The sequence below is a fragment of the Drosophila pseudoobscura genome, chromosome 4 (genome assembly GCF_009870125.1).
Source record: "Drosophila pseudoobscura strain MV-25-SWS-2005 chromosome 4, UCI_Dpse_MV25, whole genome shotgun sequence".
NCBI classification, from domain to species: Eukaryota; Metazoa; Arthropoda; class Insecta; order Diptera; family Drosophilidae; genus Drosophila; species Drosophila pseudoobscura.
The window spans coordinates 25732963-25759124 of NC_046681.1; the positions used below are offsets into that span (position 1 = coordinate 25732963).

At 44.2% G+C, this 26162-nt stretch overlaps 7 protein-coding genes across 9 annotated transcripts; 2 read left to right on the plus strand and 5 right to left on the minus strand.

The window, feature by feature from the left end:
- Positions 1-2136: 2136 nt before the first annotated feature.
- On the plus strand, positions 2137-2789 carry Sirup (Starvation-upregulated protein). The gene is made up of 2 exons (XM_001356838.4): positions 2137-2418; positions 2479-2789. Exons 1-2 carry the CDS (start codon positions 2364-2366, stop codon positions 2778-2780), a joined length of 357 nt encoding a protein of 118 aa, XP_001356874.2. The 5' UTR covers positions 2137-2363; the 3' UTR covers positions 2781-2789.
- Positions 2790-2850: 61 nt separating this feature from the next.
- Positions 2851-7822, minus strand: Wwox (WW domain-containing oxidoreductase). Its single transcript, XM_001356839.4, has 6 exons — positions 7616-7822; positions 7047-7556; positions 6806-6985; positions 3392-3521; positions 3190-3318; positions 2851-3124 (listed from the first exon to the last, which is right to left on the minus strand). The coding sequence occupies exons 1-6, from the start codon at positions 7705-7707 to the stop codon at positions 2942-2944; spliced, it is 1224 nt and encodes a 407-aa protein (XP_001356875.3). The 5' UTR covers positions 7708-7822; the 3' UTR covers positions 2851-2941.
- Positions 7823-8078: 256 nt separating this feature from the next.
- On the minus strand, positions 8079-10828 carry Spn28Dc (Serpin 28Dc). The gene is made up of 2 exons (XM_001356840.4): positions 9865-10828; positions 8079-9132 (listed from the first exon to the last, which is right to left on the minus strand). Exons 1-2 carry the CDS (start codon positions 10632-10634, stop codon positions 8190-8192), a joined length of 1713 nt encoding a protein of 570 aa, XP_001356876.3. The 5' UTR covers positions 10635-10828; the 3' UTR covers positions 8079-8189.
- A 1395-nt stretch (positions 10829-12223) lies between these two features.
- Positions 12224-13406, minus strand: LOC26532675 (uncharacterized). The gene is made up of 4 exons (XM_015180789.2): positions 13159-13406; positions 12853-13097; positions 12624-12797; positions 12224-12561 (listed from the first exon to the last, which is right to left on the minus strand). Exons 1-4 carry the CDS (start codon positions 13351-13353, stop codon positions 12351-12353), a joined length of 825 nt encoding a protein of 274 aa, XP_015036275.2. The 5' UTR covers positions 13354-13406; the 3' UTR covers positions 12224-12350.
- Positions 13407-13672: 266 nt separating this feature from the next.
- Positions 13673-14848, minus strand: Glyat (Glycine N-acyltransferase). Its single transcript, XM_015180790.2, has 5 exons — positions 14783-14848; positions 14516-14730; positions 14213-14454; positions 13990-14160; positions 13673-13935 (listed from the first exon to the last, which is right to left on the minus strand). The coding sequence occupies exons 2-5, from the start codon at positions 14711-14713 to the stop codon at positions 13695-13697; spliced, it is 852 nt and encodes a 283-aa protein (XP_015036276.2). The 5' UTR covers positions 14714-14730; positions 14783-14848; the 3' UTR covers positions 13673-13694.
- Positions 14849-15330: 482 nt separating this feature from the next.
- Tg (Transglutaminase) lies at positions 15331-22075 on the plus strand. 2 transcript variants are annotated; one of them, XM_001356842.4, is made up of 4 exons: positions 15331-15404; positions 15462-16369; positions 19755-21721; positions 21784-22075. In XM_001356842.4, the coding sequence occupies exons 2-4, from the start codon at positions 16237-16239 to the stop codon at positions 22006-22008; spliced, it is 2325 nt and encodes a 774-aa protein (XP_001356878.2). In that variant the 5' UTR covers positions 15331-15404; positions 15462-16236; the 3' UTR covers positions 22009-22075. The 2 variants fall into 2 exon arrangements, with proteins under 2 accessions (XP_001356878.2, XP_015036277.2); XM_015180791.2 differs by lacking the exons at positions 15331-15404; positions 15462-16369 and adding an exon at positions 17522-17875.
- Positions 22076-22093: 18 nt separating this feature from the next.
- On the minus strand, positions 22094-24210 carry LOC6903104 (pancreatic lipase-related protein 2). Of its 2 annotated transcripts, none has more exons than XM_015180793.2 (4): positions 24065-24210; positions 23386-23548; positions 22684-23321; positions 22094-22372 (listed from the first exon to the last, which is right to left on the minus strand). In XM_015180793.2, the coding sequence occupies exons 1-4, from the start codon at positions 24108-24110 to the stop codon at positions 22140-22142; spliced, it is 1080 nt and encodes a 359-aa protein (XP_015036279.1). In that variant the 5' UTR covers positions 24111-24210; the 3' UTR covers positions 22094-22139. The 2 variants fall into 2 exon arrangements, with proteins under 2 accessions (XP_015036279.1, XP_015036278.1); XM_015180792.2 differs by lacking the exon at positions 24065-24210 and adding an exon at positions 23611-23796.
- Between the last annotated feature and the right edge of the window lie 1952 nt (positions 24211-26162).

The following is a 26162-nucleotide window of genomic DNA, read 5'->3' on the forward strand; positions in this document are numbered from 1 at the left end:
GTTGTGAGCTAAACGGTGTAAAATTGAAAAATGTTTCCCCATAAATATGCGGCAGATGAGATGGAGTCATATTCGCTGACATCTACAAGTGAGTGCTAACTCGGGGCAGATAAATTGTGGATAATTTTCTGACCAGGGCCATTTATAGAACGAATCGATAGCATGATTATCAAATGGGTAAAATTGTCCATGAAGAGTTTCTGGAGAGAAAACCTAGACCTAGACCGACTCGAATCGCAATGGTATTGGGACTCCCTGCTTAATCTTCGAGCAGAAGAGTACATTTTAATCGATTTCAAACAATTACTTAATGCTTAAATAAACAAATCTAAGGAAGACCTCCCCAACTATTCTGTTTGTTATGAAAAAATTGCACAAATTTCCATTTATTCAATACTCGTAGAGCGAAACATAAATACTTATTTATAAATGCCAAATCCCCATTGAACGCATCAAAGGCAGAATGCCAAATATTTTCATAATTAATCACATTGATTTACGCATTTTGCGTGATTTTCCTATATTTTATGGCTGTTTTTATTATTTTCTCACTGAGCCCATAAATCAGGGGCAAAAGCTGCAACTGCAACCAGTTCCGTTCCTGTTTAGGGGGCCATCCTGCCGCTTAAGCGGCACAATGGACAATTTCAATTATTTCTGAACGCTAATTAGTCTCGAAACTAGAGCCATTATGATTATTATTTCTCCTTTGCCATTTACACGGAAAAAAATTGAATAAAATCAATTAAGCGGGCCAGCGAACAGCATGGAAAATAATCTCGCCATGAGGACAATGGCGATAATGATGATGGTGCTGATTCCGATGCCGATAATTGTGATGGATATTTTATGTGACACTACTGACAGGCTGTGCCAGAGGCCGACTGAGGCCGACCTCAGTGCAGCGGATGACATTTTTGATGCTGCTTTGTTTCCGTTTCCGTTGAGCCCGGCATGACATCTGCGAATCGGCTGTGTTTCGCTGGCCCCCAGCAGGAAGCATTAATTCAATTGCTGTGACACTTTTAGGAATATGTATCTATTTATCAATCCACACAAAAACGAAATCACTGTGTGGAGCATTTGCACAGAATATACCACATATTCTCTATACGTTTTGGCGCACTAGTTTTTTGAAACATTTCTTTCCAATGCACTTAGGACGATCGCAAGCCCGAAACTGATTGAAGCGCAGCGAATTTCATGCCACAGCGCCTAAAGCAGGGTCATATGACGAGCATGTACAGGCATAGGAATTCCCCTTCCATATGCCAATTATGTTGCCCCAATATTATGTCTTGGACACACTTGAATGGTTCCCGCAACTGCAAAAGAACAACTACTGTCTGGGCTTACTTGCAACCCGAACAAGTTCTGGGTGTGTGTTCGATACCAATTGGGGTATTATGATGAATTCCACATACACCATTGCCGCTGTACATAAATGGGCAACTTTTAAAATTTAAGTCGAATACATTTTATTCCTAAAAATAACAGATAAAAAACCATGTGTCCACAAAGTTGTATACAAATCTGTACGAATTACACAGAAATCACGGAACGGTTTTTTGTCCAATGATACGATTATGTTAATTGTTTAATTATCTTTTTTTTAAAACATGAATGAAATTAGTTTAAAAATTCCATTTTTCGTGCGTCGATTTCGATTTTTTGTCACAGTTGACGTGCTGCCAGACCAGACGAGTTCGTACCCATAGCTCCAGATCATGGCAATAGAGAGCGTCCTGGTCGCAGTTGAAGTGTTGCCAGACCAGACGAGCTCGTACCCGTAGTTCCAGATCAATCCAATAGAGTGCGTATTGGTCTCACTTATGGGAACACTGCCTACAGTATTTGCCGGCGGCGAGCTTCTTGATCTTTTTTGTTTAAGCCGAATTTCAGACACAATCAAAAAAAGGGAGTCCCTTAAATAATTCAGTCATATAGAAAATGTATTCATCAATGACCTTAAATTATGTGGGCAGAGCTAAGGGTTCTATATAGCCAGCAATATTCAACGGAATATCAAAATCGAGGAATATGTATATTAGAACATGATTTCGTCAGTATATTTACGGTATGTTTTTGGTATTTTCTGAGGATCAGACCGTATATCGTTAAATCCGCGGTCACACTGACGGGCGCGCAAAATAATAATAAAAAAAATAAAAACAAGCCGAGGCAGCGACTATAAAAGCCAACCGCCACATCCGAGAGCATCGCAAAAACAAACGCGCACACCCGAGTAACAACACACAACACAACCAGCTGTGTGAGATAAAAGTTCCGTAAAAATAGTTAAAGTCGAGAGAATTGCCGGCATTTCTTGCATAACAAGAGCAACTGAACAGAATAGAATCAACATGCAATCCATGGCCAAACAATCCATGCGCGCCCTGCCGCAGGTGGGCAAGCAAGGTGTGTGTCTAATCCTCCGCGAGTTTTAGCCTAAATAATCATCTCCATTTACCAAATTAGTGAGCTACCTGTCGACGAGCAGCGCCTGGCGTGCAACAGTTGGTGGCAACGATTTGGTCGTTGATGTCTCCGAGCCGAAGACACGGACCGAGAAGCTGATGGCCTTCCAGAAGAAGCTGCGTGCCAAGACGCCGCTGGGGAAATTAGACGAGTTCTCTCGCCATCCCTACCAGGAGAAGGAGCCCCTAAAGCAGTGGCCCAATCAAACGAATCCTTACACAGGCGAGGTCGGCGGTCCCGCCGGTCCGGAGCCAACACGCTATGGCGATTGGGAGCGCAAAGGTCGCGTCTCCGATTTCTAGTCCCCCCAAAAGTTCCTTTAGCTAGCACTTAGGCTGTTATTTAAAAATTACAATTAAGAGACAAAGCAAATCACGTATACTCGACGCTTAATATTATGGTTTAGTATATAAAGTATAAATATAAAAATTTTACAAAGAACACAACATTTGTTTGGTGTAATTTAATGGTCCTCCAGCAGTTCGGATACCAGGTGCTCGCTGAGGTGCCACAGTTGCTGCTGCAGTGCAGCACTCTTGGAGAGCTTGCTGGGCTCACAGAAGTAGCAGTTGTTAAAGTATAGTCCCGACAATCCTGTCAGCTCGTTGGCTGTGGCACAGTAGATGCTGGTGGCAGCAGCTTGTTGCTGTCAGAGAGAGTACTCTTATAAGTGATAGTCAATTAAATTAAATGCGTGTCTCTTTTTCTCACCAGGGACTTGGTAAAGGGTCTCACGATGGCAAACAGCCATCGATAGAACCAATAATTACGCGACAATTCCGTGGAGACCATATTCCCAGGATGCACGGAGAACACAGAGATTCCGCGTTGCTTCCAGCGCTTCAGGTAGGTACAGAAGATAAGAGTTCAATTAGTGACCTAATTCTTGGTGCCAAATTTGGTCATGACTCACTTGAGCCAGTTCCTGGGCGAAAAGTACGTTGCACAGCTTTGCATTGTTGTAGGCCATCATGCTCCAGTATTTCTCCGCTGGGGGGGATACATGATGAATGGCCAGGTTGTCCACAGGCAGATTGGCGAACCTGAATACAAGCGATGGAAAATAAAGGATTGTTCATTTTTAAGACGCATTTGCTGGTTAGCCCAGTTCTTCCAATTTGAGTTAGTACGTATGGATCAGCATATATTATTCATCCAGCCGAACCCAGTGGACTTTGCCCCCCGTCAACGCCAATCGCCAAACGAGTCTTGATTGGCATTGTCGTTGTTCTTGTGTATTGCCGGCGCTTAACGCTCGTTATTAATGAGATGCATCAAGTCAGAATCAACAAACAGTACAGCCACAAAGTACAGGTCATTGACAATGACTAAGCCCTCTCCTACGTACACACATATGTACATACATATATTTATCTTGAATGCCCCCAACAATGGGCTACAACAAGTGGCTAGTGAAACAAAGCCCAGACATTAAACTGAGTCCCACAAGGACTGTCAGAAGTGTCTTCTGAGAGTCTGTTCAGAGGGGCTTCATCAATGGAGAGGGAGCTCCTTTTCGTGTAGCGCATGCTCAGGGCGCATAGAGCCGCCTCCAACATGAAAGTTTGATTCGCGCACATTCTGGACTTTGGATTTGTTTTCATTTTTCAAATGCCCGCGCATTTTCAATGCGCTCTCGGCTTGGGGCCACAGCCCACAGAACGAAACAGAACAGAACGGTCAATGTAAAAATAACGTCGCAAAAATCTATGCAAATTTGTATTTATTTATGCATACATTTGCTGCTTTCTAGATAAATGGAACTTGCTGTTGGGCTGGCTGTTGTTCGGGTTTGTGGGAGTTATTTGTTGTTGTTGGTTTGTGTTTGAGTTGCGGTAGGTACAGGCCGAAACGAGCATACGTGTTGTTTATGGCACTTGTACTTGTACGGAGTGGATCATATTTGAACAGCTTAGCATTCATTTGAGCAATTAATAACAAATAGTAATTGCATTAGCTAAATGCATTAAAGATTTCTGCATAATGATGTGAAAATCTTTTCAATTGTGCAAACAAAAAAATCTGTTCATTTCACAGGGATCTTTAATCATTATGGAGTGTTGTTTGCCTTCAAAATTTTTCGAAAATGTTTATCAGTTAGCACCCATTTGCTTCGCTTTTGACCCCAATAGGAACTGGGTATAATTCATCAAATCTTGGCCGAGCATTTTGTGGCATACATGACTATCAGCAAGTACACCGCATGGCGCACGCGACTTTTTGTTGCACGCCAGACCCGGCCTGGAAAGATACATACTCGAAACGAGAAGCCAAAAATGTAGTACGTGAGCAGAGCAACGCGCACAGTCAGCACATCAGCAGCAGCAGAGGCAGCCGCAGAGGCAGCAGCAGCGGCAAAAAAAAGAAACCACCTCCAATACTCGTAACAAACTCCCCTCTCCATTCAATTGCGTTTTGTGCTTCCTCCACTCGATTCACGCGAGTCTTCCATCATTTTTATATGTGTGACTCTGGGCACAGTGGATCAAGAGATGATGGAAACTAACTAACTTCCTATTAAGGTGCAGTAAAAGTGCTATGACTTAACTGAAACCCATCGACTATATCAACTGATCTTTATTTCTTTTATAAATTTAAATAAATTAAGAAACGGCATTCTCTTATGAAAGAGTTATATATGATGTTCTGGCTATGAAAAAGACATTTCACAGAATTGGAATCCTACAGGTTTCTTATAAACTCGACTTGGGGATGTTAACGGTTAAGAAGTTTGACTATAATTACTTATATCCGTTTGCTATATTTTTCACACCGGCCAGTAGGATTATGTGGTAGATCCCTTGGATCCCTTTTAATGGTGGATATTAATTTCCAAATTGACCCAACTGTTGAGATTTTCTAGAGAGTTCTATAGAGTGCTCCGATTTTTCCTAATCCATTTCACAGCATCAATAGCTGCCTATCTCTAAAAGTGATATTTCCCTGAGAGATGTCCATTTGAATGTCTTACTCAAAATTAATGGATTTTTTCTTTAGCATTTCTTTACGACCCTCTGTATTTAATATACAAACTACATCCCACTGTGCTTACATCTGCACGTGAGGGTTGCGCCCTGCCTCTACATGTGGGGTTTCGATAATGTAATCAAAGCTGTGGCGTTGTTGTTTTGATAGCAGAGTGGTTGATTCTGGTTTATCTGAAATTACGAATACGAATTGTGCGCAGCTCTGGATCGCCGTTGGATGGTAGATCGAAGTTCAATTGCGTTTCGCCTTGAAACGAGACCAAACAGAGCTTCAATCGTAGACAAACACAAAAGAGTCGAGGCAGATGGAGTGACGCCACAAGATTAAACATTTTTTGGAAACCTACACTAGCCCACACGGCATAGCTGCGAAATGAGTATGCAGGCGAAATTATTTATTTTTGGCTCGCACTATGAATAGTTTGGCCCCAAAGCGAAAAGAAACCGGTCGGGTCCAAAGTCCACATTGCGGAGGGGCATAAAAGTGCAATCAACTCGCAAATAAAATAAATAAATGAAGACATGTAGGAGCGCCATAAGCGATGGTGACGACCACCAAATACCTCGCTACTCTAGTAAGATCTCTGAGATCTATAACAACGATTAAGCTCAAGCCATCAAACCTATGTATTCTAAAGAACTTTTCAAATGCCAAACATTTACATTTCTCTCGAGTCCTTCCGTTTTATAGCCCCATATGGGATCTATTTTCAGAAACATGTTTCAAAATAAACAAAAATGCAGACAGGTCTACATATTGTGGACTGTGCAGATAAAACGAGCGATTAGCAGTGATTAGCTGACGCTGACCCAAAAACGAAATACAACAGACTTTGGTCATTGATAAGATTCGCCAATCGATCGATTGTGGGTATGGGGGATCGCAAAACGCTGCCTTCAGTTCCTGTTGCAAAGACCATGATGAATATACCTCATACTCTCCGAATACCGGTTGCAAAAGTGTCAAATGCTTGCCGCACAAAAGGAAAATATGGAACTTGAATGGGATTTACACTGAAGGCAGCGTAAGTGATCCCAGTTCAACATGACACTACAACGTAAAACACGTACATATGTATTCTGAAAGATGTTTTGAAAGGGAGTGGAGTACCTATTGTTAATGGTAAGATGGTATCAAATTCGGTTTACCTTCGAATTCGATAATTCAGATATAGATTCACCTTAAAGGAAACTTCACCTTATCAATGAAAATGCAGTTGTCGGCATTCTTTTCATATCAATTGTTTAGTTTGCATTTGAGGCCTTATCGTATATCAACAGTCTGACAATTGTTCCATTAACTAACAAAACCCCGCATCATATTTCAAATAAATAAATACCTGTGCGACTCAGATGACAGAACCACAATCCTCGTCTTGTAATCAAACAACGTCTCCAGTTGCATAGTCAAGTAGAAATGGGACAGATGCGATACTTGGAATGTGGTCTCCAGACCATCCACGGTCGTCGAATAGGGTAAGGCGAAAACGCCCGCGTTCAAGATGAGGTAATCAATGTGGCTGGAAAATACATGAATTTGTATATTTTTTATACTAGTAAACCTAATTGGTAGGCACTCACCTCACACTCTCCTTGATCTCCCGCACAAACTGCCGGACAGCACGCAACGAACTCAAATCGAGGGCCACAAAACGGCAGCGGGCCCGAGCCGAGGGTCGTTCCTGGGCAATCCGGTCGATGGCAGCTTCTGCGCTGGCCCGACTACGACAGGCGAATATGATCTCACAGCCATGTTGAGTCAGAGAGCGAGCAGTCTCAAACCCAATGCCGCAATTCGCTCCGGTTATCAGAGCAATTCGTCCATGCAGATCCTTGCCATGGAGCACCTGTAGTGCTGTGCTGCAGGAATCAAATCTCTGCCGCACCTGGGCCACATTCTGAGTGGGCTCTTCCACAGCGAAGGCTAGTCGGGGATCCACATTGCTACGCTGCTGGGTTTCTTTGTTCAGGAATATAAATTTCTTGAGCTGCTCGTCATAGTACTTTTCCCAGCCAATCGGCAGTTCCCCAGTAATTCGTTTGGACCGGCCAGTTCTTGGATGTGTCCACTGAGAGGTTTTGTTTTGCTGGCTGAAGAGATAAAAATCCATTTATCAGCTACGTTTTGCGATTGAGCTTGACCTTTATACTTCACATAGCAGACGGTGCCGTCGTCTGTGGCGCGCTCTTCCCAGCCGGGGGGCAGCTCATCCTCACTGTCTGTATCCGGTAAGGACATCATTTTTGCACGTTCTAAGCCTGGAAATTCGAAAAAAAACAAATCCAAAACAAAGCCAACAAGTCACCTGTTTTGACCAGTGTAACCGCGGATTTATCGTTAAAATTTACTGGCCGACCCTCAGAAATATACTAAAATATACCGTCTCATTTAAAAAATATACCGTCGCTTCAATTTTGACCTTAAAAAATACCGAAAAGTATCAAAAATACCGTAAATGGTCACCCTGGTTGTGGCTCTAATGTGCAGTGCCACCTGGGCACCAATTCATCGATATAAATATCGACTGGAGCAAACCCGAACTTTGGCGGTATAAATGCGAATTTGAAATAAAATTCAAAACTCAAACTCAGAAAAGAAGAAAGAGCCATCGGTTTTTTGTACACTATTTCACTTAGTTTATTATCATATTAAATTGCTTCTTAAATGCCTAACTAAAAAGTCAACGATCTTACATACTAAATCCTAGACATTCGAAACGAAACCTAATTAGCCGTTGGCGGTTCATTGATGATCCCATAGAACAGGATAAGCTTGGTTGGATCATGGCGCACCAAGACAATGAATGGTGTGTCGCCCCGGAAGAGTACATCGGGTCCGGATTTCTTCACATACGTGACCGTGGCCGCCGCTGCCTCCGTGCCCTGTTCGTTGACGGTGAAGTCAACCTTGTGGACAATGTCATCCACCACTAGATCAGAGCGTGCCGCTGGAGATGCACTCCGTTGGGCCTCCAGATTATGTAAGGCGTTGCCCCCCAGACTATTGCTCAGTCCATCTGAGGAGGCCGAGGGACCACCCGCCGCAGATTGCGCCTCATTTGTGGCAATCAGGGAGAGATCATTTTGGACTGTACTGAAGATGCCGCCGATACCCATGTGCTGGAGCATGGTCTTCAGGCTGACGGACTCTGTAATGTGCATCTTGGGAAAGGCCATCACGGCAGACCGGCGAACCATCCTGCTGATCAGGTCCTCGATCACGTCTGCGTTCAGTCTCTGCTGGAGCATATTCAACTTGTCCACCGACGACTTGAAGGGCTGGATGATATACATGGTGCTCAGGTTGCCGCGATAGGGCAGGCCAAGGATCTTGCAGCCCAGCTGATGATCCTCGTGGTAGGGAAAACTGCCGCCCGTAGCCATCATCGGGACACTCAGCACTGGTTGTGTGCCCTCGCCATTCGGATAGAAACTATCCGGCTTGGTGGCTGACTCGATGAAGTCCGTCTCCCAGAAGCCCTTGAAGTACAGGGCATTGGCCAGAATCATTCGAGTACTCTGCGGTATATCGCTTGATATAATGCTGTCAATATGGTTTCGCGTGTGTTGCGCCACCCAGCTGTTGATGTTGTAACGCGCCTTAGCCGGACTCGCTTCAAAATCCTGCGTCTCCAGATCCGATCCATATATTTCACGGATCACTTGACTGCAAATGCAAATAAAATAGAACACATGAGTAAAAAATCATCATGAGCTAACGAATTAGTGCAAGATCATTTGGAAGATATGTTGGAACAGCTGGTTCTCGGGATGGACAGACTAGGAGAATTGTAGTCAATGCAATAAAGAAACGCTTTAAAATGGTTCACTGAAACTAACAGATTGGCGGTGTAGATCATTAAAGTTTATGGTAATTCACGGAGGGAGAACCTCATTGTATGGACTTGCTAGGGATTTTCCTACTATGCTATACATTTCATCAGATTGCTTTTCCCATGCTATTTAAAGTTTATAATGGATGACGCTTTGCTGATAATTCTTTAATTTAATCCATATGTGAGTATACGTGAAATTTGCATGCATATATAGAATATATGCGAGAAAGTCTTTCCATTCTTGAAAAGTGTTAATCATAGCCTGCTTGCTAAACAACATTTTTCTCTTAAGTCAATCTGTATTGGATTCGATCTTGCACATTTCTTTGCATTGAAATGGCACAGATAAATGATCTCGCAATCAAACAATCCCAATCTTACTTTACATGATTCGCCGTTGAATCATTCTTGATATTCCAGATCGCTGCTCGATCGCTTCCCAACGATCCGATCTGATGGGGCCATCCCGTCCGAAGCAGCTCAAGGCAGCCACTAATAGTCTGGCATTCCCCATCTCCAACCTGAGCTCAGCTCAGATCCAGTTTATCGTTAATTAAACTCACCTGTAGCCGGCATTGAGCGTGTAGCCCGTCTGGGTGAAAAGTCCGTTGGCCAGATGCACCTCGTGGGGTGCAGGTCGCAGATATCGTCGGTACGTGCGCTGGCCATTACTTGTCCGCCACGGAACCAGTGGGCGCCCGGAGGACACCATCTCGCGGTTGGGTTGCCGCACATCCTGGAGCATCAGGCCGAATTGCTCGTGAAATTTGATTGTATCCGACGTGCCGAACACAGACGACAGCTCCTGGTAGCTGCGTCCCTTGGCGCCGAGCAGTAGCAGAGCCAGCGAAGAGACAATGCTGAGAGGCGAGAATACCTCTGTCTTGCGATATCTACTGCTCAGTTGATTCGCCAGATTCTGGGCGAAGTTCAACACACTGCGAGCTATCTGATCCGAGCTGGCAACGTCCACGTAGGATGAGCCGGAAGCGGAGCCGGAAGAGGCACCACCGCCACCCCAAGCAGAGCTGCCAGCACTCCCAGTTGTTGACCCTATCCGACTGTTCACGTTCTTGTTGGGAAGGCCACTGACAAGGCCGGGCGATAGCAGAGGTGCTGATTCCTGTATGGGCTGGAACTGGAACTCGGGCTGTGATTGCGGCTGAAGCAGGGGCAGTGGCTGCTGGCTGTCTTGCTGCTGTTGCGCGTTCTCTTGCTGGAGCCGCATGATATAGGCCTGGGTCTCGGGAGTGCGGAGATCGGATCGCCACAGATCTGTCTCTGATCGGACCACACTCATCATCACCAGTAAAGCGAAAACTAGGCGCCACATATTGTACGAGTAATAGTACGAGTAATTTCGAATCTTATCGGATCAGTGAATCCGTAGATGAGCACACAGATATACCTATATATATTTGCTGTATATAGTATATATATTTAGTATGAGTGTGAGTACGCGAGCTTAGAATTCGAACGCGATCGAGGCAGCTGCGTTGCTAACACCAGGCGACAGACTAAACTGCCACCGCTCAGCGCGAATCGTTATAAAACTTGAATCGGAAACTCGTTATCAGGTTTAATACGAACTGTTGTACGTACACACAGAGCAGCTCCTTCAAGCCGAGCTCTCTCGCTCTCTCTTTCTGGCCCTGTAATTTTCTCGCTAGCGTTTGTTTGGCCGTCGACTCATACCCATACCATCTGGTCTGGGTTATACCCCGATCGGACTCTGTTTACATTGATGCCCCCGAGAGGGGGTTGTCTGCACTTGTTATTGATTCCAATCGGTATGATCGGTACTTTCTGGGTTGTACGGATGAGACACAGCGCGGCATGCCGGTGCCTCCCTCATTTTTCTGCGAAACCAGTAGCGGAAATCCATTGAAGCTCTCTCTCTATCTCTCCCGACCTCATGTGACGTGCATACTAATGTGCTCTCTCTTTATATCTCTCCCGCCGACTACACAAAGAGGTAGAGTAAATATTTTAAATATTTATAAGGTACATATATTGTATGATTTATGTTAGATGCGTATTCTCAGACCCCGTCACTGGAAAGTTTGCGCTTTTGTGGAGCTCTAACAAGGCCCTTTGTGATAAAGTTAGGGGTTTCCCCATTTTGGCAGAAGAATGATATGGAAATCCGTTGAAGCGATGATGCTGGTAAAAGCCGCTACAAACAATTACCAAAGAACGCGGATTAACATGACCATTAGGCTTTAGTAGAGAAGAGCGGGAAGCAATCCGACCTCAGCACATTTCCGACACATTTTAAGATCATACAATATTCCAAGTTCGGGACCTCAAGAGCTGGTCTGAAAATAAGTTCTACCTTAAATAGCCAAATGATGTATCAAATGTTCTTTATTTATTACGAAAATTGCATTTGTTTGTAAAAATGTCTTTGCATTCAATTTTGTGCAATTGCACTGCATTGGAAATCGCCGAATATTTCGTATTAATTTTTGTCACCATTAATCTTCAACACCATGAAATCATTCTCGTCAGACAGGCTCTGTAGGAAACACTGACAATTGACAAACTAACGAAGATTGAATTAACTTTGGTCACGCGAAGGTGATTATCGCTTTGTAAGCCAATTTTTAATTTTTGAAAAGTAAAACAATAGTCGAAAAAAACTGTAATTTAAATTACATTTTAGTGATGACTAATCAGATGAATCCAATGATTGAATGAGTCACTTGTATAATCCAAACCATCTCTTCCCAAAAGGGATATGAAAACCCCAGGAAATGCAATTGTATTTTTGTTTATAAACTAAGACATAAACAATATATCAATTAACCCAATCAAACTGCCATCGTATGCTGTTTCTATGCCTCGGAATACTGCCCGCCTGTCATCTTATCTTCTGTTTTCTAGAAGTTCCCCAAGTTCAATAACCAAACGGAAAAGAAATAGAACACCCAAGGCATAAGCGGACTTCGCATTTATTAGCCATTAGATTATATTATAATTGATAATTGAGGTTTGAGATAACAGATTTTTGATTAGGGTCTTTTATTTTGCTTATCTATTGATCTGTTTATTCGGCCCAATAGACTTTATCAATCGGTTGGAAACCGATTTTCTCAAACATTCCGCGGGAGGCTGAATTTTGTGTTACCACCGGAGCCACGACCGATTCGCCCAAATCATTGATCTTTTTCGACAGAGCGCGAACCATGAGGCTGCCCAGGCCCAGGCGCTTATGCGATTCCAGAACTTGGAGCAGACCCAAGGCACCAATTGGCAATCTATCGGGTGATAAGAGGGAGTAATTTATAGATCGCACTAGGAATCAATCGAATTGTCTCACCTCAGGCACCAGGCCACCAATTTTCCAGTCTCATCATAGGCGCCAACATTCTCATTATATCGAATCAGTCGTCGGACAAATTTCACGGAATCATGAGCACGATGAGGCCAGATTTCGTTGACCGTTTCGGCATCTTTAACACTCAAATTGTCCAGTCTGATGCCATTTGGGACTCTAGAAGATACCACAATGAGATGGGGGTCAAGAACATTGGAAAATTTTTTCTTACTCGATGATGAATGTGGATACAAGTTCCTTGCTGGCAAAATACCAAACGGTGTCCACAATTCCGAGTTCTTTGGGGAGACATGTCTTCCCAAAATTCCTGACCAAAGGCTCAAAGCGAGAACTAAAGCCAAAGAACAGGTACTCATCATTTGAGGGCTTCAAGCATTCAATTGCCTTCGTCACTGGGCTCAGATCATCGCTCAATGTATTGAAGTAGAGATGCTGAAGATTAAGTCCCATATCGACCTTAATTCGGATAGATTCTCTTATAAAAGTTCTCTCAATTGCATACAACACTGGTACTCACAGCTATTAGGAATGTTCCCTCTTGTTTCCACTCCCCATTTAGCGATAATACTCTGACTGGCAGTTCTGGTTCTTTCTGCACCCAATTTATATAGTTATTAATGCACATGTAACCATGTGGATCCGTACCTCGGTCGGCATATAGATCTCGCAGCTTTATCCAATCGCCGCGTGGTATCTCAACCAGTGAATCCATTCCCGACGTGGTACCGACCTGAATGATAGCTGAAAACCGAATGAACAATAGAAAACTAAAATTCAATGCAAAGAGCACGAAACACCCCATAATCTAGAGCTCAGAGCAATATGCAATCTAATATAAGAGAGTAACTCGTAGATACAGATAAGAAACCGTTGGTGTTTGCTGAATTTTCTTTCTTACAGTAGGTAGAAACAATGGAAATGCAGTTTGAATGCAGCAGTGAATTATGGAATTATAATTTTTGAACTAAAATTTAATGTTTTATGCGGCGATGGTTTTATACAAGAATTTTATGACAATTTCTTGCCAAATATGTATTTCAATCTATTGAAATGTTATTCATCTGTCTGCATCTGGGATTCTGGCATTACCGACCAATACAATGCATTGATAACGTGAAAGCCAAGTTTCTCAAACATTTTGCGTGATTTCTCATTCTCAGGAACAACCGTGGCCAGAACTTCAGAGCCCGAGGCGGCAATTAATTCGGCGATGAAACGAACTATCATGGAACCCACTCCCGCACGTCTGTACTCGGGTAAGACATGCAGGTTGCTCATGCTCCCATGGGGAGATCTGTGGAGGAATGACAGTATAAGAGTAAGTCCCAAAACCCCTTTCTTGTCCCACCTGAGGCACCAGCCGTGCAGACTTCCAGTCTCATAGAAGCCGGCACTAATATTGTTCTTGATGAACCCTGTTATCAGTTCCAGAGAATCAGCAGAGCGATAGGGCCAGTGCTTATCCACCATTCCGGCCTCGATGGGCTCAAGCCTACGGCAATAAAATGAGGGAGTATCTCTGAAAGATTGGGTGATTAGCTGGGTTACATTAATAGGCCTTACAGTCTTACGTTCGTGGAAATTTCTTGATTTCGGATTTGGGTAAATGGTAGACAAGAGTGCCCTGATGTACCAGTTTACATGGATGTCCCCTTGCTGCCCAATAATGCTCAACAATGGGCTTTAGCCGTTCGTCATAGCCACAGATCAAATGCCAAGTTTGTAGATTCAAAGAGCACAGCGCGGATTGCAGTTCCTCCAGAGATTCTTTTACAGTATTCAAATAGACATACGCCTTCTTGGCCACAGCATGCTATCAGCAAAATATTCATATTAGTTTTTGGCTCATAGTAGATCAATCTTAAAAAAACAACAATTAAAATATATCTGCCATGTTCCGGAAAATCAAGATCGGTCGTATAGATCTTGATCGTTTCATCACTATCGATTGGTGTCCAGTTTATAAAGTATTCTATTAGGTCATAGCCGGTGAGATTTGTGCGATCGCCGGCATACAAATCCCTCAAGATTGTCCACTGATCACGAGGGATCTCTGTCAACTTGGAATCCATCAGATATACAGCTGAAACTGCATCAAAAATTGAACTGAAACTGAAAGCCTAAATGCTTATCGCACATACACAGCAAAAGTTGTGACGAGAGTGAGAGTCGGCGCGCGGTTTGAACGGTTTCGATCTGGGGACGGAGATAAGATTGTCCACTGATCACGAGGGATCTCTGTCAACTTGGAATCCATCAGATATACAGCTGAAACTGCATCAAAAATTGAACTGAAACTGAAAGCCCAAATGCTTATCGCACTTACACAGCAAAAGTTGTGACGAGAGTGAGAGTCGGCGGGCGGTTCGAACGGTTTCGATCTGGGGACGGAGATAAGATGCTTCCTTTTGTGCTATATACCCTCTGCAAGGGTATAAAAATGAGAGTAAATTTAGCGTGTTTGTTCTCTTGAATAGATAGTTTTTCTCTTAAATTCAAAATTCTCTTCATGCTTCTCTTACGATAGTTTTATTGAAATGCGATAGCAGCTTTACTCATATTTGCGTTGCCACCAATCGAATATCTATCGCCGGCGATCAGCTGCTTGTTGATTTGTTTATATTTGTAATTTTTTTTTGTACATAAGACAATTTCATTTCGAAGATTTTTGTAAATTTTTTTTCGAAGATGGATGATAACTATCTTATCTGGAATAAACGACCGGAAACAGTCTGAGCTCAAAATAGACTTGCGAACTACGGGGTGAGTGTGAAGGTTCTACAATGCATCATTCTTTAAATGGTAAATTCTGTTTTGCAGATGTCTGCCGACAGTTCAAGAAGAGCTGTCAGCTTCTATAGTTTCTTGGAACGACTTGAAGAAAGCATGGAAGAGCCGGTTGTCAAACTACTCCAGCGACTGCATCCGCCATAGCAGCTATTGCCTTCAATAGATGGCTTCGATAAAGTTGTCAAGATTCTGTCCAGACAGCCACACCTCACGTCGTCTTTACACCGAAGCAATTAGCTGCCCAAGAACAGCAGCAACACCATCTAGAAATCATAGTCAATCATGACACAATTACGATCTGCTCAGAGATGTTTCCATTCAGAGCCGATCAATTTACACACGCATGTCTGGTTTTTGGACACCCGAGGCCGTCCACTAGCTGACACTGGGGTCAGGCATGGCATACCATACATATGTAAAAACTGTTGAGCGAAGATGCCAGAACGGAACGGGGTGCCTAAACAGTCGCCGTCGAACGTTGGCGCGTTCCAGTTCAATCGAAGCTTTCGATGATGACGTGATCACAGTTGTTACAGTTTAAATTGTCTCGACTTTGCATTCCATTGCATTTTAACCAAAATATAAAATGCCAGCTAATTGTGGACACTAGAGAGTCGCACACGTCGGATGTCTCCAGTGAGGCATTGAAGTTCAAATACCGCACCTATAAGTTCATCGGACAAATCCACACCAAAGCAAAGGCTTATCAATTGACGGCCGAACCGGTTTGCCAATATATTTATCTACTCGGAGCTTGACTACGCCCTCCCTCGGTCAAAGTTTCGGAATTGTTAAGATCCTAAGTATGGGACAGAAACTGTCGTACTGCAAAAAGTGTAAGGATTGGTGGAAGAAGAGTGATCAGGATGAGACAAAGCCTCGTGTACGCAATGTCAATGCCAACTACTTGGCAGGAGCTCCCGGTCGAGATACAACGGGTGAGTGGCAATCAGGATAACGAATAAAGGAAGAAGTAAATATGTCTGACTGAGGTTTTATTCTCTCCAAATATGAAGCATGTCTGTACAAATCTATCCCTCTCTTTAAGTTTTCTCCAAGCCTGGGGCTCTCTGTCCCCATTTGATTTGATCTTTGCTATTGTTGTTGACTAACTCTATTCAAATTGATTTATTTTGTTGTGCAATACTCGTACCAACAATTATGCATTCGCTTCTATTGATATCGCCTTTTATGTATGCAAATTGCTGCCGTGAGTGTATCAGAATTCGTAGTTAGCTGCCCACCAACTTGTACCTTGTCTAGATCGAACAACAGCCAACAGCCAATCGAATTATTCATTTTATAGGTGCAATTTTCGAAAATTGTATAAAAACAAACAAACCAAAAACACACCTGCCAGCTGACAATGATCTTGCACAGCAGTTCTATCCCCGAAAAGTTCGATATTTATACAATTATTACTCACAAATAGCCAATGAAATGATTAATAAGATCACAGCTTAAATTGCGAATGCAAATTAATGATGAGCATTGAGAAATTCCTAAGAAAAACTAGTTTATAAGGGACGTTCCGACCTAGGGATACCATTTTTGTGCGCAAAGTAAAGTACGATCTAATTAAAATGTTATACATTTTAGGAAATGATCAAAAACAAACAAAAACTATATCAAGAAAGACTTAATTTTCTTTAAACCTTTTATAGCTAGCAAATTGTAAATGCCGCAGTTTTTCTATAGTAGTAGTAGCAACTCTTTAAGAGGTCTCCTACAGGCGATTCTTTCTGCCTGTTACATCTGTACCCAAGAATACAATATGCCCTTGACTCCCACTAGTACCGAGCATAACAATCAGTTTGCTCTTTTTGCTCTTTTGAGGCGGTTTCCAATCAAGATGTTGGCTGCCCATGAACGATGACGTAGTGCCTGAAACAGCTTCTTCGCCGTCTTACCAACGGGTCGGCTAGAAGCTGCCCTCAAGCGCTGCTTCCCGTAAATAATTATTAATGGCAGACTACCAATCCGAGAGAGATCCAGAGACATGGAGAGCCCATATAGAGAGATGTCTGAGAGCGAACCACACGCATTGAAGGCGAGGCAACTATCTGGCCCAAGCGATTTACTGATGGGCAGAGCAGAGAGTGATCAGTTTAGTTTAAAGCGTTGCGGCGTACACTTCGATATACGGGACAAAGAACAGAAAGACCCATTCGAGACGAGACTTTGAATCGAAGCGTTTCCGTTAGGCTTGCTGTGTTATTATAGCTATTACGGTTACTGTTGCTGCTTGTGTAAACCGTAGCACATAAATAGTCGTGCCCCAAGGCTTTCATTTCCCTAAGCCGAGTCGTGCTAGACAGCAGTGAAAATGAGCTACTGGAACTATCGGAATTATACCCCCAGCTGGATCCAGCGCTGGTGGCCTCAGTCCCCGCCCCGACGAGTGAATCCCTTCCGCAGCACACGTCCTGGTCCGGATATTGAAAGTAAATGCCCATTCCCCTGCATGCCCATTAAATGCGTGTTATGTGACACTTGTTGTGGGGAACTACCAGAAATATTTTCGAATCTTTGGAATATTATTTAATTTTGCTTTTGTTTGATTGTTTTTTTTTTCGGTCTATGACTTCACTTTTGTGTGTTTTTGTTTCCGTTCTGAATATTTGTATGGGTTGTTTGACACGTTCGGGAGGTTTTTGCTATTTCGCGCAATTTATTAACACACAGATACTCGTACATACAAATATGCATATTTCAGTGCTATTATATACGTATATACATACATATCAAATATTTGAGTTGATTACATTACTTATCAATGTCGAAATTCCAATCAAAAGTTCAACTAAAACGATTCAATTGTTTGCTCCCCTTGATTGAACAGTAAAGTAAACTGCACAAAAAGGTGGGGTGGCAGGGCAGCCATGTGGAACAGCGAGGCATCTGTAAGCCACATATCATAACTGCAAGATAGTTCTCAATAAAAATGAAAAAAATTATGCCTTTTTGATCATGCTCTTGGCTAATGTGCTTAGATTTTATGGGACACGATTGGACAATGGGAAAATATCTTTTGATGCTCAGGGAAAGGGAAATCGAATGGGAAGACCCATTTTCATGGTTCGATACGTTTTGGTAACCTTTGTAAATGGATTTTAGACATAAAAACACTTTTTCTGAATTTAAGAAGCTTTGGATTGAAATTGTTTTCGAAGAAGTTTCTCTAAAACCTGTTGGTCATTAAACAAGATTCCTATAAGGAAAAAGCAACAGTTTTTTTGTCTACTCAAATAAGCAATAAATAATGCAAAAATTTTAAATTTTAATCCTCAAAGCCAAAGTACCAAATGAGTAGGAATCTATTAGATGCACTATAGTTTGAAATTCATTCAATATATACATATTCTCTATAGATTCATTTAATAGCTAAACGTGCCAAAATTTATAATCTCTTGGGGAACAATATTTTCTTTGGCCACCAAACCATTGATCACAGAAAAGCTTCCCATTTGGTTATTAAGAAATACGATTTAAATAGGATTTATAATTTTTTTAGAAAAGTGAATTGGAACAAAAAAAACCCCGTATCTTTTAATCGGCTTCTTTCCGTTTATTTTAACATCTTAGATAATGATACACTTTTTATTCTCAAATAAGATGCCTTAGTTCAGACATTAATTATTTATTTCAGTTTTTTGTGTTGTGTTGACAGAAATCTTGAATGCTTTAACCAATATGTTATGTTCATCTTTCCGCTAAAAATATATCTTTATTGAGATACATAGTGACCAACTGAAGGAATACTTTCGGTCTATGAATTAAGTATGATTTGAAACGTTCCTAAATTGGCTTTTAGCAATGAAATAGTCGGTTATAAAAGTATTCGAGCTTACTTTATTGACATAACACGTGCCAAACAATACTAAATGCTAATTTTCTTTAGCCCAACATATTTTGAAGAAATTGATTTCTTCTCTTGTGATACATACTTTCTTGGAAAAGATTTCGCAGAACTATTTTCTACTTTTTTCTCTGCTATTTTTTGTCAATTTTTGTTGCTGTTTTTTGTGTGTTAGCGTTGGCGTCACTTTGATTGTCGTCCACTGAGAGAATTAATTGGCTTGGCATTGAACTTTTTGGCCATTGTGGCACAAGTTTGTTATGTTTATGGCCAAAGGCGATTAGTCAGTGAGTATGTTGCGAGGAAGGGGATCGTATCGCATGGGCAGACCAGCTGACAGGCCATTTGCTTTATGAGATCATCGCCTGTACCAGACAGAAGCGATCAGCTACGAGTAGAACCCCTCACTGACAGATTGTAATGAGAGCCGACAATTGACTAATCTGATTTTGTTATTTATATAGATGCGGCTAATTCGGCGGTTCTCGGTGTGCTTCGCGTGGATCTCTGCCAAGAGGATAACCATAACGAGCACCACACAAGCCACTTCTATGCGGCGGCGGCCAAGGAAGCTCTCATCGTGCGCCGCGGAGAACCCTTCCGCCTGCGCATTCACTTCAACCGCGACTACAGCCCCAGCAAGGATGCCATCAACTTTGTCTTCAGCGTGGCCGATGACAAGAATCCCAGGCCAGGACATGGCACACTGACTGCTCTGGTGCCCCACGATGGAATCGACGATCTGGGCGACACCCTGGACTGGGGAGCTGGAATTGAGACGCACGAGGGTACGCTCCTGACGGTGCTGATCAAACCGCCCTCGACTTGTCCGGTGACAGAGTGGCGTCTGGATATCGACACCAAGCTGCTGGGTGATGGCTCCCGCAGCTATCCCGTTCCGCTGCCCATCTACGTGCTGTTCAATCCGTGGTGCCCGGAGGATCAGGTGTATCTGGAGGATCGCGAGCAGCGCAAAGAGTACGTGATGCACGACACGACCCTCATCTGGAGAGGCTCCTACAACCGGCTGCGTCCCTCGGTGTGGAAGATTGGCCAGTTCGAGCGGCATGTTCTCGAATGCAGCCTGAATGTTCTCGGCACCGTGGGCCGGATCCCACCCGCCTACAGGGGCGATCCTGTGCGGGTGGCCCGTGCCCTGTCCGCGCTGGTAAACTCTGTGGATGATGATGGTGTGCTGCTGGGCAATTGGTCGGAAGATTTCTCGGGCGGCGTGGCGCCCACTAAGTGGACGGGCTCCCCGGAGATCTTGCAGCAGTTCCACAAGACCCAGAAGTCCGTGAAGTTCGCCCAGTGCTGGAACTTCAGTGGCGTCCTGGCCACCATTGCCCGCAGTCTGGGCATACCAGCCCGCATCGTGACATGCTACTCTTCTGCTCATGACACCCAAGCCTCGCTCACCGTGGACGTCTTCATCGATGCCAACAACAAGAAGCTGGACGCGGAGACCACCGACTCCATCTGGAACTACCATGTGTGGAACGAGCTGTGGATGCAGCGTCCCGATCTGGGCGTGGGCCAGCATGGCGCCTACGATGGCTGGCAGGTTGTGGATGCCACGCCCCAGGAGGCATCGGACAACATGTACCGTGTGGGCCCAGCCTCCGTGCTGGCGGTGAAGCATGGCGAGATCCTCAGACCCTTCGACGGTGGCTTCGTCTTTGCGGAGGTCAATGCGGACAAGCTCTACTGGCGGTACAACGGTCCCAGTCAGCCGCTGAAGCTGCTGCGAAAGGACACCCTGGCCATTGGACATCTGATCAGCACCAAGGCGGTCCTCAGGTGGGATCGGGAGGACATTACGGATAGCTACAAGCATGCCGAGCGGTCCGAGGAGGAGCGTAGCACCATGCTGAAAGCCCTGAAGCAATCACGGCATGCCTTCAGTCGGTATTACCTTAACGACAACTTCAACGAGGTAGAGTTCGATATGGAGCTAAAGGACGACATCAAGATCGGCGAAAACTTTAGCGTTGTCCTAAAGGTGACCAATAAGAGTGCGGAAAAGAGTCATCTGGCCACCGGTCAAGTCAACTGCGATGCGGTGCTTTACACGGGCGTGGGAGCCATGGAGGTTAAGTCCATCGGCTTCGAACTGGAGCTGGAGCCAAAGGCCAGCGAATACGTCCGCATGGAGGTCATCTTCGAGGAGTACTTTGAGAAACTCTCTTCCCAGGCGGCCTTTCAGATCTCCGCCTCTGCGCGAGTGAAGGATACAGACTACGAGTATTATGCCCAGGATGATTTCCGAGTCCGCAAGCCGGACATCAAGTTCCAGATGGGTGAGGGCAGCATTGTGTCCCGTAAAGAGATTGATGTCATTGTGCGCCTGGTCAATCCACTGCCAATACCCTTGCACAAGGGGCTCTTCACCGTCGAGGGTCCTGGCATAGAGCAGCCATTGAAGTTTAAGGTGAGTGGGGATGGCAATACATGTTTCTGAGTATTCTCTTCTAATACAAACTTTTTCAACAGATTACCGAGATACCTGTTGGGGGAACAGCTGCAGCCACATTTAAGTATGTCCCCCCGTATGCCGGTCGCGGCACACTTCTTGCCAAGTTTACCTCCAAGGAACTGGACGATGTGGATGGCTATAAGCACTACGAGATCGAGCCCCGTCCCGAGGATCTGCTCCAGCCCAACGGCAGCCATCGAAGTAGCAACATCATCCGACGACGCACAGATGTTATAGCATAATACGCAGAACCCGACCTCAATTGAAATGGGATTCGTTTTGTATTCATAGATTAAGTTTTTTGTTGTAAATAATATATATTAATATTAATAATATTATATTAATTTTTGATATTTTTAATAGAAAATGATGATCAGTTGTTCAAGATCTCGTCAATGCCCAGGGCGTAGCTCGGCTTGTTCGACGTCTTCACAAAGAAGATGCCTCGAGCATCGCGGGGCACTGGATCACCCATTAGGATTTTGCCGCCAGTGCAGTTCTTGCCCTTAAGTTCGTCCAGACCCGAGCACGGAACACCGTAAAAACCCTTTGGGGAGTTGATGGACTCGGCATAATATTCGTACGAGCGTCCATGACTGCAACCAGCTGGAAAAATATATTTCAGATAGGGAAAATGTATGAGGAAATGAACAATCTATCCAAATATTTATACAGATTGATTGGAAATCTATCTAGCTTATTCAGTGTTACCTTCAGAAACATTTAAGGCTCTTACGAATTTTTCAAAACTGAATGACGTAGTACTGGTTCTGTGAGGAAAAGTCCTCCAGAAAAAAACTAAGTAGTTTCCATAGAAGAACTAGAAAATGTCTAACTTATAGGGCTAGCTAATTCCTTCCTCTGTTTGTTACTAACTTTTGGTTAAGATTGTTATATGAATTAACCACCATACTCACTGAAAATCTGGGATAGCTCCTTGCAACCGGGTTGCGGTGGACCACCGCCATTCGGATAAAAGTCCACCATGCCAATGGGCTTGCGGAAGCCCAGATATCCCGCACAACTATGTATGACATCCACAAAGTTGGCATCCGTCTCATCCAGATGATTCTCCGGCCCAATACAATCCTCGAATGCAGGACGAGCAGGATCTAGGCCTGTAATACGATTCACCCTGTACTTCGTGTACGATCCCGCATAGCCCATTATGTGGGCACCCAGACTGTGGCCGATGAGGTGAATTCTTTGAGGATCAGCGTCCTTTTCCTCCACCAGGAGATCGATCAATTTGGCCACCGCTCTTCCCACTTGGACCGTATACCGAGCTGGAGTCAGGTAATAGATATTGTCCGCCTGATCCTGCCAATTGATAGCGAACACATTCACCTGACCGCGCTCTATGTAGGCCCCGCGGATGGACTGAATGGAGTTGCTCATGGTACTGGACTTCCAGCCGTGGACGAGGATTTTGGTGTCCAGTTCGGGATTGAATTTCTCGGCCATTTCCTGCCAGGTATCGCGCTTGTGTCGCTGCGTGAACTCAAAGTTGTTGTCGTCGATCCAGAAGTCCGCACTGGAGCTGAGAGAGGAATCGCTGGAAAAACCAGAAAATATGAGATTGAAAATCGAAGCTCGAATCAATCTTAGAAGAAACATACCTTCCATACAGCTCAAATTTTATTAGCTGCGGCAGATTGATACGGTTTTCCGGCGGTGGTTCCACCAAATAGGCAACCTCTGGCTTCCCCTCGCCATTTGGCATATAGATCCAGGTCTTGTTGTAGTCCTCCTGACTTAAAGCCACCTCCCCGCGTATGCCAACTGCAAAAGAGAAGTGGAAAACCAATCAGGAAAAGCCCAGTCACGTCGATGAACCACTTTACAGAGCAGCAGCACGGGCCGCACCACTTGAGCCAGAGCCGCAAAGCCCGTGATGAGCCACTGGATAACCACAAACGTGTTGGATACTTCATTCCGGCACGGATTGATCACATTACAGATGCAGGCCAGCGCATTGGAGGACATCTTGACCAGCTAAACGTTGCCCACCGACTGATCTGTCGCGATTCGGAGAACTCCCCATGATGACCCAAGGCCCAGCTCTCCAAGTGCCAGCCGCAGCGAACTCTTTAATGAGGCCATGCTGACGCATTAGTAATCCTCGAAACCGGTTGCTGTTCCAGCAATTAATTCTTGGCCTGGAGCGCTTTAATTATTCTGAATCAAAGCGCACTCACTGCTGCCGTCTTTGTGCATGTACGAGTAATAACTCGGACAGACTCAACATACTCAAACAGAGGCGGAGACAAAGCCGTATCCAAGTTATCCATAACTCACCAACCAGCCAGCCAAGGGCCACGTATAACCAGCAAAGCTTCAACATATTTGGACGTCCAACGACTGTAACTATGGCACGGCTCAATAAAGCTCCGCTTTTATAGTTGCCAGCGGCTCTTAGATAAGCCAGGACAGGGCCAGGTGTCAATCAAGACTGTCTTTTGAGCTGTGGAGCTTCCCAAATGGAAGCCTTAGCTGCAAAGTTTTTATCAAGCCTCCACGGGATGTCCAAAGCGCGGCACTGTTAATGGGGTTACAGCTAGTGCGGTGGGGCATGCTTAAAATGGTGCAGTGCACACAGATTGTTGTGTGGGGAAAAACTCGAGGGAAAATATCATCAAACAATCATTATACCATTGGAGAGGGTATATTAAAATTAAGCAGCAGTTTGTAACGCACAGAGAAAAGTATTAAGTAAGTATATATTCTTATTTTATTAATATTCAGATCATTTTTCTCCATCGGCCGGATCGTTACACCACGTTACATCATTAAATTTGCCAAAAATCGGCCCCACTTTCGGAGTCGAGATTTTGATACAGTTCGGCAGTCTGGATTCTCCCGATCCTGGGAGAGTTGGTCCTGCAGCGATCCGGCCCTATTCGTCTGAGATATAGCCTCCCGAATATTTGGATTTTGCATTTCGTTAGAATACTGGTTTTTTCTGCACGCTATATTTCCGCTATCCGTCAGCCGATGGGAGAGCGGTATGTCTTTTCGTGATCGGGAGAGTCCTGCAAGTCGATTTCCATCGGAAAAAGGGACATCCATTTTTTCACGATTCATCGATTCATCATCATTAAAATTGCCAAAAATCGGCCCCATTTTCGGAGTCGAGATTCTGTTACAGTTCGGCAGTCTGGATTCTCCCGATCCTGGGAGAGTTGGTCCTGCAGCGATCCGGCCCTATTCGTCTGAGATATAGCCTTCCGAAGATTTGGATATCATTAAAATACTGGGTTTTCTGTAGTCTATATCTCTGCTTTACGGCAGTCGATCGGAGTGCGGCATTGCTCTACGTGATCGGGAGAGTCCTCCCAATCGACTGACATCGGAATAAGGGACATCCAGTTTTTCACGATTTTCGCAAAAAATCATAATGGTTACATCATTAAAATTGCCAAAAATCGGCCCCACTTTCGGAGTCGAGATTTTGATACAGTTCGGCAGTCTGGATTCTCCCGATCCTGGGAGAGTTGGTCCTGCAGCGATCAGGCCCTATTCGTCTGAGATATAGCCTCCCGAATATGTGGATTTTGCATTTCGTTAGAATACTGGTTTTTTCTGCACGCTATATTTCTGCTATCCGTCAGCCGATGGGAGAGCGGTATGTCTTTTCGTGATCGGGAGAGTCCTGCAAGTCGATTTCCATCGGAAAAAGGGACATCCATTTTTTCACGATTCATCGATTCATCATCATTAAATTTGCCAAAAATCGGCCCCATTTTCGGAGTCGAGATTTTGATACAGTTCGGCAGTCTGGATTCTCCCGATCCTGGTAGAGTTGGTCCTGCAGCGATCTGGCCGTATTTGTCTGAGATATAGCCTCCCGAATATGTGGATTTTGCATTTCGTTAGAATACTGGTTTTTTCTGCACGCTATATTTCCGCTATCCGTCAGCCGATCGGAGAGCGGTATGTCTTTTCGTGATCGGGAGAGTCCTGCCAGTCGATTTCAATCGGAAAAAGGGACATCCATTTTTTCACGATTTTCGCAAAAAATCATGATGGTTACATCATTAAATTTGCCAAAAATCGGCCCCATTTTCGGAGTCGAGATTTTGATACAGTTCGGCAGTCTGGATTCTCCCGATCCTGGGAGAGTTGGTCCTGCAGCGATCTGGCCATATTCGTCTGAGATATAGCCTCCCGAATATGTGGATTTTGCATTTCGTTAGAATACTGGTTTTTTCTGCACGCTATATTTCCGCTATCCGTCAGCCGATCGGAGAGCGGTATGTCTTTTCGTGATCGGGAGAGTCCTGCCAGTCGATTTCAATCGGAAAAAGGGACATCCATTTTTTCACGATTTTCGCAAAAAATCATGATGGTTACATCATTAAATTTGCCAAAAATCGGCCCCATTTTCGGAGTCGAG

Coding starts and splice junctions, on each gene's coding strand:
- Wwox (XM_001356839.4), bottom strand. CDS start 7,707: ATGATGTCCTTACCGGATACAGACAGTGAGGATGAGCTGCCCCCCGGC. Junction 7,557..7,615: donor GGCACCGTCTGCTATGTGAA/GTATAAAGGTCA, acceptor TTATCTCTTCAG/CCAGCAAAACAAAACCTCTC. Junction 6,986..7,046: donor GAGATCAAGGAGAGTGTGAG/GTGAGTGCCTAC, acceptor TGTATTTTCCAG/CCACATTGATTACCTCATCT.
- Tg (XM_001356842.4), top strand. CDS start 16,237: ATGGGACAGAAACTGTCGTACTGCAAAAAGTGTAAGGATTGGTGGAAG. Junction 16,370..19,754: donor TCCCGGTCGAGATACAACGG/GTGAGTGGCAAT, acceptor TTATTTATATAG/ATGCGGCTAATTCGGCGGTT. Junction 21,722..21,783: donor AGCAGCCATTGAAGTTTAAG/GTGAGTGGGGAT, acceptor CTTTTTCAACAG/ATTACCGAGATACCTGTTGG.
- LOC6903104 (XM_015180792.2), bottom strand. CDS start 23,752: ATGTCCTCCAATGCGCTGGCCTGCATCTGTAATGTGATCAATCCGTGC. Junction 23,549..23,610: donor GCGGCCCGTGCTGCTGCTCT/GTAAAGTGGTTC, acceptor TCTCTTTTGCAG/TTGGCATACGCGGGGAGGTG. Junction 22,373..22,683: donor GGAGCTATCCCAGATTTTCA/GTGAGTATGGTG, acceptor ATATTTTTCCAG/CTGGTTGCAGTCATGGACGC.
- Glyat (XM_015180790.2), bottom strand. CDS start 14,713: ATGGATTCCAAGTTGACAGAGATCCCTCGTGATCAGTGGACAATCTTG. Junction 14,455..14,515: donor ATGGCAGATATATTTTAATT/GTTGTTTTTTTA, acceptor TTTTGCTGATAG/CATGCTGTGGCCAAGAAGGC. Junction 14,161..14,212: donor ATCAAGAAATTTCCACGAAC/GTAAGACTGTAA, acceptor CCAATCTTTCAG/AGATACTCCCTCATTTTATT.
- Spn28Dc (XM_001356840.4), bottom strand. CDS start 10,634: ATGTGGCGCCTAGTTTTCGCTTTACTGGTGATGATGAGTGTGGTCCGA. Junction 9,133..9,864: donor ACGCTCAATGCCGGCTACAG/GTGAGTTTAATT, acceptor TTGCATTTGCAG/TCAAGTGATCCGTGAAATAT.
- Sirup (XM_001356838.4), top strand. CDS start 2,364: ATGCAATCCATGGCCAAACAATCCATGCGCGCCCTGCCGCAGGTGGGC. Junction 2,419..2,478: donor GCCGCAGGTGGGCAAGCAAG/GTGTGTGTCTAA, acceptor TTACCAAATTAG/TGAGCTACCTGTCGACGAGC.
- LOC26532675 (XM_015180789.2), bottom strand. CDS start 13,353: ATGGATTCACTGGTTGAGATACCACGCGGCGATTGGATAAAGCTGCGA. Junction 13,098..13,158: donor AGGGAACATTCCTAATAGCT/GTGAGTACCAGT, acceptor ATCCGAATTAAG/GTCGATATGGGACTTAATCT. Junction 12,562..12,623: donor TTGGTGGCCTGGTGCCTGAG/GTGAGACAATTC, acceptor ATCACCCGATAG/ATTGCCAATTGGTGCCTTGG.